Source organism: Gloeophyllum trabeum, assembly GCF_000344685.1.
Source record: "Gloeophyllum trabeum ATCC 11539 unplaced genomic scaffold GLOTRscaffold_00014, whole genome shotgun sequence".
Classification (NCBI taxonomy): domain Eukaryota; kingdom Fungi; phylum Basidiomycota; class Agaricomycetes; order Gloeophyllales; family Gloeophyllaceae; genus Gloeophyllum; species Gloeophyllum trabeum.
In genome coordinates, this window is record NW_006920423.1 from 365,849 (window position 1) to 373,694 (window position 7,846).

General features: G+C 53.2%; 2 protein-coding genes across 2 annotated transcripts; both read left to right on the plus strand.

Annotated features, from left to right (window-relative positions):
* Positions 1-1,063: 1,063 nt before the first annotated feature.
* GLOTRDRAFT_96064 (uncharacterized protein) lies at positions 1,064-3,968 on the plus strand (the record flags this gene model as incomplete). Its single annotated transcript, XM_007871508.1, has 8 exons — positions 1,064-1,116; positions 1,279-1,338; positions 1,578-1,608; positions 1,700-1,822; positions 2,028-3,141; positions 3,183-3,321; positions 3,745-3,831; positions 3,911-3,968. The coding sequence occupies 8 exons, from the start codon at positions 1,064-1,066 to the stop codon at positions 3,966-3,968; spliced, it is 1,665 nt and encodes a 554-aa protein (XP_007869699.1).
* A 364-nt stretch (positions 3,969-4,332) lies between these two features.
* Positions 4,333-6,425, plus strand: GLOTRDRAFT_48077 (MFS general substrate transporter; the record flags this gene model as incomplete). The annotated part of the gene is made up of 9 exons (XM_007871384.1): positions 4,333-4,687; positions 4,738-4,857; positions 4,919-5,160; positions 5,224-5,421; positions 5,483-5,576; positions 5,632-5,734; positions 5,795-5,889; positions 5,951-6,120; positions 6,180-6,425. 9 exons carry the CDS (start codon positions 4,333-4,335, stop codon positions 6,423-6,425), a joined length of 1,623 nt encoding a protein of 540 aa, XP_007869575.1.
* Positions 6,426-7,846: the final 1,421 nt, after the last annotated feature.

Sequence of the window (7,846 nt, forward strand, 5' to 3'; positions counted from 1 at the left end):
ACCCCCTCACCCCCCTTATATCTCATTCCACACTCAACCAAAAAATGTTGGGTAAGCTCAGGCAGGTATATATACACTAGAATAGACCCTCTGCCAAGTCAGAATGGGAATATCTGCTGTGGTTGAAGAGAGGGAGAGAAAACGGGTCCTGTAGGCCATGGGAAAGAAACAGTGTCCACTAGATCTCTCATGATGCTCACAACGGACTGCAGCGGAATGGCTTGGGGTATCATTAATATGCTGTCTACAGTACAATACACCAGCCCGATAGAGTAAATAACGAGCGTGTCGAGATAGAGAGGCAACTTTGCACATCTCCCGGGCCCATATCGTGACAAAAGCGTGACATCGCTCGCGGCGAGATCCCACTGTGACCGCATGTGACACCTTTTTGCAGAACCCCCTACATGAACCGGCATCTCTCTCCTACGTTCCACAGGCTGCATAAAAATGCACAAAAATAATGGGGACGTTCATTACTAAGTTACACACAATATGCGGAAGATCCGATAAGAATCTGTCAAGTGTGCGGAATGCTACAGGCCGGATTCGATACTTTTTGCAGAACCCCCTCGATGATAGTAGTACAATAAGAAACTGAACATCGCGTTTCCCCGCGCGTTGTTTGCTCGCGCCAAATATACCCTTTTCGGGTAGGTCCGGAAGGCCTCTCGCGGGACCGTTTGTTGGGCAGGGACTCGCAGACGCCCCGAGACGGCTCGAAAGGCTTCAGAGAATGCATGAAATGTATATTCTACTACTACACTAAGGGCTGTAAATCATTATACTCTGCCCCCACCTGTATGCCTAGCTACCCTCCCTCTCGATGGGTCTTTGTCGCACATTTGCCGATACCCGAAAAGGGTATATTTGGCGCGGACAAACAACGCGCGCGGAAATGCGATGTTCAGTTTCTTATGCAAGGCACTGTAACATCCAGAAGCCCACAAGTAAGTGATCGACGTCGATGATCTATTTATATCAGTTGTGTGGTCTTTCGCAGTACCATTAGCCTGCTGCTTCAGGATTGTTATACTTCGTCTCTTGGACCGCGGACTCATTCATGGCGATAATCTACCTCAAACTTGCTACAAGACACTGGTACATCGAATCGACGTGAGCTCAGAGGAGCCGCCAGCTTTTCCGAAAAGGACATCCTCGAAAATACTACTCTGATGGGAATCCTCGCCACGGAGCTTATTGTGCTCGAGACAACTACATAAATCAAGCAATTCGTCGTAATGGCACGAGCGAGGATTTGCAACTCTTGATTTACAGTGAGGCTGGTGACTTTGGTATCTCGCCGGCAGCTCGTCTTCTCAACGTACTCTTCCCGTGGTTTGTCGCACCCAGGCATTTCCAATACCGTACCGGTGACTATGGTGTACTATCAATATCTCTTAGGAGAGAATTCGTCGCTACTCGCGATGAACGTGTCTGGCAGCCCCTAACCTATCAATGATATCAACTTGGAAGTACACACTGCCCCTCAGCGGTCTCAGCAAACTCTGCGGTGATCTAGTAATGGCCGCTACACTGGCAGACCCCAGTAATGTCTGATTAATCGGTTGTGCAAGGGAGGCAGGACCAACCGCAACCGCCCCACAGGTGTGCCATCGTTTCGCCCTAATCCAAGAACAGGGCTGCAGGTGCCGGGTCCATATTACAGCGTCGAATAGTGATCAAATGTTCCTCGCAGAAGATCCCTTGGCTAGCAAACGGCTTGGGCTCTGGCCTAACGCCGACAAAAGATACAGCCCTTTCTATTCTTGTGGCAGCACGTGTGCGCGCCGCAGCTAATCAGATCGCAGCAATCTTGGTCGTGCGCCACTCCCCAAACGCACGTTCACCGTGCACACGAGCGGTTTCGAGCACACAGCACTCGGCCGACCAATGGCCTGTTCCGATACGATGCCTGGGTATTAGCACCGCGGGAGGGGCGCCCTGGGAACATTGATTTATGACCCTTGTCCTCGGTCGCTCGCACCTCGTTTCAATTGCGCGCCCACTTCCTAACATTTGCATAGCATTCCCCAGGAGCACACGACGCGATGGACAAAGGCCCCCAGCTCCTCCCTGCATACACTGGCAGCTGTAACCCGCCGAGACGCGCTAAACGTCTCCGCACGGACTCGCTCAGCCAACCCGCGGCATCGTCGAGCGCCTCAGCGCAGCAACACAAGATTCTGCCCAAACCATCAGCGTCGGTCGACCTCGATAGTGACGCAGGCGAGTCGGACAGTACGACGCCGCCGCCACCGCCCAGGCGCCGCGGCAGGAAGCCCGGGGTGTTATCGCGCTCTGCGCGGGAGTCGTTGCGCAAGGAGAACCATTCGCGGATCGAGAAGGCGCGCCGAACCAAGATCAACGATGCCCTAGCAACTTTGCGGGAGCTCGTGCCCGCTACGTACCCAAGGGAAGTAGAGGAGGGGAAGGTTAAGACGAAAAGGGACGAGAAGCAGAAGGAGTTCAAGCTCGAGGTGCTCGTGCGGACGGTCGCGTACATGCAGGATTTGATTGCGAAGGTGAAGATTTTCGAAGACGGACAATGTCCGAGCTGCGGTGGCGACAGGAAGGCTCCTGCGGCGGCCGTTGATACAGGTGCTAAGAGGAAGAGGCCGGTCGAGGACGAAGAGCCCTATGAGCCGGAGACCGAAGAGGACGAACTGCACTCGGACGGGGAGGGCGAAGAACCCGCCGCAAGTCGCCCCAAACCTCAGGCGAAGCAGAGAGTCGAGAACAAGCCCCAAGGCACCAGCCCGGAGCCCATCTCCGCCACGCCCACCATGCTCCCCTCCATCTCCTCCTGGTTGCCCAAGCCATACATGGACCCCAGCTACATCGCCCTCTCGACCTCGACCTCGACCTCTCCTCAGATCCACCCGCACGTCCCCGCGCTGCAACTCCCCTCCCCGCCCTCATCAACGCAGTTCCGCCCTACGGCTAGTACGCAACTCCCTCCCTCCCTCGCTTTACCATCGCCGCACGCGACTCCCCTGCTGACCTCGGCTTTTTCGCCTCCTCCGAGGAGGCGCGCAGAGAGCCTGTCGCTTCCGCAGGCATGGACGGTGGACGACGAGAGCGCAGCATCGATGTTGCTGCGAATTAGCTCCAGCTCGTCGTCATCGAGTGACGATGCGAGTGCGTCTCCGTCCTTGCGATCAAGGGCGGTTGAGCCGCAGACGCCGGCGTCATTGCTCGGGCTGGGCGGGAGGAGGTAGGGATTCAAGATGGGCAAGGTGTATCACACGAGCAGAAAGCTTTCATGCCTTTCTATTATGTATTATCGATGGAACACGACGGAAAGGGAGGGGAGAAGGTGTAAGTGAAATGCGGGGTCGGATATGTCATTTCGTCTCCGGGGATGCGTCCTGTAGATACATATTGTAGCGCGCACATGTGGCAGTTCGGTCGTCCGGGTCCTTAGATACTTTATTCGTTACTGTCATGTTGTATTCCCGGCAAAAATGCGGAGATCCTTTATGACCTCAGCGGTCTCAAATGCTAAACATCCAATGTTGGTCCACATATCCAGTCAAGGTCCAGCTCCGATGAGCGTCCCAGGCGCTCTAGTATGAACCATCGGGGCGCCTATAGTACTCGTGCGCCTGAAAGTCTTAAGCCTGGCTCAGATAAGGAAGGTTACTGAAGTAGTACTTGGACGTTGCGTGCAGACCGCTATTGTCGTGCTTCTAGCGAAGGTCTGCCACTAGTAATGATATGTACTACATACCACGGGTGCAGCCTTAGCCTGAGGTGCTCTTGCATGGACGCCGGCTCCCGACTCTCCCCGATGCAAGCGGCCAGCGATTGGCCTGCCTCCGAGTCGACGTGAGCGCGCAAGCTTAAGACTGGAATGAAGGAGGTGGAGCTCTGATGTTGCTGATCAAAGCTGGTATCATGGTACCAGATACATTGAGGTACAGTTTGACTCGTGGAATGGGTTTATCGCGTTGACGAAGTTCTGAATATCTTGTGTTCCTAGATAACGGCTGGAAGAAACGTAAACTAACCTTCCCAAGATCTCACTTCTCTTCTTGAATAGGTAAGGTCTGCTCCATATGACAGAGAGATAGAGCCTGAACTGCCTATCTGACCGCGTACAGTATTATCTACCTGCTACTGCTAGCTGAAAGCTGCAAGATAGAGATAGGATGTTCCTGATGCCGATATGCCCATCCTCGCCTCGGCTTCGCAGTAAATCTCGTCCGCGGCCCCAAGTATAAGAAGTAGGAGGAAGATGTGCTCGTCGACTCGGTCCCGATAACCCTCCTGGATATCCCGGGCTCACTCGGTTCTGGTCCCACCTCGAGTCGTTCAATACGCTCCGCCATGTCGGTCAAGGATGATATCGACGAGAAGGCCTCGTACGGCGAGAAGGGCGACCTCGAGAAGACGGTCGTCGAGACTCTCCCAGTCGAAGAAAGCGATACCGGTAGGCGTTGCTTCTTACTCTTCATTCACGCCAGTGCTTATCGCCGTGAAGTCCTCGCCGAAAGTGACTATACCGAGGAACAGTACAACAAGTTGAAGCGCAAGATCGACCTGTACCTGCTTCCCCTGATGTGGATCTGCTATGGCGTCCAGCAGGCCGATAAGACGTCCATTGGTACCCAGGCCACGTTTGGCTTGCGGGAGGACACCCACCTTGTCGGCCAACAGTATTCCTGGCTGACAACGATCTTCTGTGAGTGACTGAGGCGCCCCCAATGGCGTGTCTGGTCTGATGTGTTACAGACATCACGTATATGTGTTTTGAATTCCCGTCCAACCTGATTTTGCAGCGGTGGAAGATGGGAAGGACGCTCTCCATCTACATGATTGTGTGGGGCGTAGTGGTCCTCTGCATCGGCTTCGGTAGGCTGCCTCGTAATTTCCTAAAGGACGGGTGTACGACCCTTACTCTGTATCCTCTCAGCCAAGAACTTTAAGCACTTAATCGCACTCAGAGCTCTGCAGGGCTTGGCCGAATGCTGCATTAGTCCAGGGTTCATCCTCGTCGTGGGCAGTTGGTACAAGACCCGCGAGCACGCCTCTCGCGCCCTCGTCTTTCAGAGCGCTAACGCAGGCTTTGGTATCATCGCCGAGCTCGTATTGTACGGCATTGGTAAGACAGGGGCAACGCACCCGGACGAGCAGCCGTGGCGTTACATGTCCTTCGTCAGTAACCATCCCTGACATGTTCATCGACTTCCGCGGCTCATTGGTATATTGAACCTATAGTTCCTGGGCAGCTTGACCATCGTCGTCGGCATCCTATGTTTGTTCTTGCTTGGAACGCCATCGGAGGTGAGGTGGTTAACGCCTGAAGAGCGGAGGATGGCCAACGCTCGGATTGTCGGCAACAATACCGGACATGATACGACCGGTATCAAGAACTGGAAGTGGAAGCAGGCCTTAGAGTGCCTAACGGACCCCTGCGTGCGTGATGAAATTAACTATAGAGATACCGCTGACCTATAACTGTATTCACGGTCTACAGTTCTGGTTCGCAGGCGTTAACGCATTCCTAAGCTCCGTGCCTAATGGTGGCCTGACGACGTTTGGATCAATCATCAACACTACCTTTGGCTTCAGTAAGTCATCGGATCTGCAAACCCCACTCTGAAGCTCACACCACTCTCGTCATAGCGAATCTGCAGGTCATATTACTTGATATACCGCGATCCCTGTTCTCCGTGGTGTATTTCATACTTATTGGCCTCGTGACCACGCGCTGGAAGAATCTACGCCTGTTAGTCGCCCTGTTCCTGTCCACTATCCGGAAGCCGTCTGACGTACAGGTTACATGCAGGTATTTTATGGCATTCTCCACAATACCCCCGTTCGTGGGCTTCCTGGGCATGTCCTTCCTGCCCAATGAACACCAGTACAAGTGGACAAAGTGGGGTAAGCGCATCGTTCGTCCTACATCGTGATGCCGTATCCTCATCCCACTATCGCGACCCAGGTTGTTACTTCATGACCGTCCCCTTCGTAATCTCCCTGTTCCTGGCGTGGACACTCATCCCGTCTAACACGGCGGGCAGGACGAAGCGCACGCTCACCTCCTCGTTCACCTTCGTCGGGTACTGCGTGGGCAACATGGTCGGCTCGCAGATCTTCCGCGCCAAAGACGCCGTACGTCCCTTCCACGCTGCATTGCTCTGAATCGACGTAACTAACCACTCATCATATAGCCCAAGTACACCAGCGGCACGGTCGTGTGCGCTGTGTGCTTCGGCCTGGAGTTCCTGTTGCTGTGTATGTGGAGGGTGATCTACGTCATGCGCAACCGGCGCAGGGATCGGGCGATGGCTGGCGACGGGCTCTCAGAGGAGCAGCGGATCCGCTTGGGGAAAGAGCTCGGCGAGAAGGACGCGACTGACTTCGAGAACCCTTATGTGCGTATATCCTGTACAAGCATATATCCTCGTAGCCACTGACGTGTTGTTTTGCTTCCCAGTTCCGATATACGATGTAACAATGCTAGTTCATATACCACGACTTTCCAATACTCTAAATCTCTGGTGCTTGTATTGTAGTGTAACTTCAGTTGTAGATGTTGCGTTGTACCATATTATCCCACTACTGCGGTCTGCTACCAAGGCAACCGAAGACTAGACAACATGATCATGTATTGAGAGCGATGTAACTACACGCCCAGTCTAAAAAAGGGTTTCGGCAAGGTCAGACCCCAGACCCCACCAGGCCCTACGCGTGACATCGACTCGATATAAAAACCGAGGATCAACTTGGCCTCTACTTGACTCGTATGTCGAGTCAAGGTCGGAGTCGGGCATCAAGCTGACATCCGGGCTGGACAACGAGAAAGCGGGTTTTCTGGCCAGCGGGCTTTCACATTTCATACAGCTGCTTGATTTTATTGCTCCTTGAATATGAATGAGAAAATGAAGCATATATTGCAATGCTATCTACAGACACTGTGTATATACAGTACATATAATCTTGTAAATACCAAACTACCTGTCGCAGTCACACCTATCAGAGCCCGCCTGCCACAATGAAACAGCACATTCTGCACATGATCATGAGCATAGACCATGATGATATTACAATACACGTACCCGATTCACCCTGACCCCAGACGCACTCCACCGACCAAAGCTCAATATTTGAGTGAATAAGATATCCTTCCGAGTGTTCCTGTATGAATGTGAGTGACGTGTCGGGGAAAGTTTGTCATCACTTACCAGTTAGCAATGAATGTCGGACGTCGTAGCCAGAGCTCTGTCACGCAGGCAGTCCACTGTCTCGTGGTGCGGCGGACGGGCGAGTCAGCGACAAGGAGCGGGAGATCGGAGCGAGAATGAGAGTGAAAGACGGAGTTGAAGAAGTGGAACGACTTGAACCACGGGTGAAGTCGCTCGAGTTCAATCTCCGCTTGAATTCAGTTCGCGTCAGACACGTCCTGTCCTTGAATTTCTCTAAGTCCCACAAACAGATAGTGGGGACTTGTGTAGCACTCCTTACGCCGTAGTACTACATCTGTTCTGGTTGCTCTAATCAATATTATTAATACCTAAAATACTTCGAGGCCTCAAGTCATCCTGTAGTCCAAAGTACAGCCTTTATATGCAGCGCAAGGTATCATCTCTACCTGAGGTTACGAGCTAATGTCCAGTAAAGCCCAAAGAGGATGTCAACTCGGTATCAGGGCGGTCTTGCTCAGATGTCCCTCGCTAAGTCTCAAGAAGACGCCGCTCTGACCTCAGCGCTGACATCTCAAATGATGGCGCACACATCTCTGGGCAGAAATGCCGAAACAAGGTCACGTCGGGGTCTACCGGGCCTTCCGAAGCAAGGTCGACGCGAGACCTCGGCTGCGACCTCACGAGAACCTTAC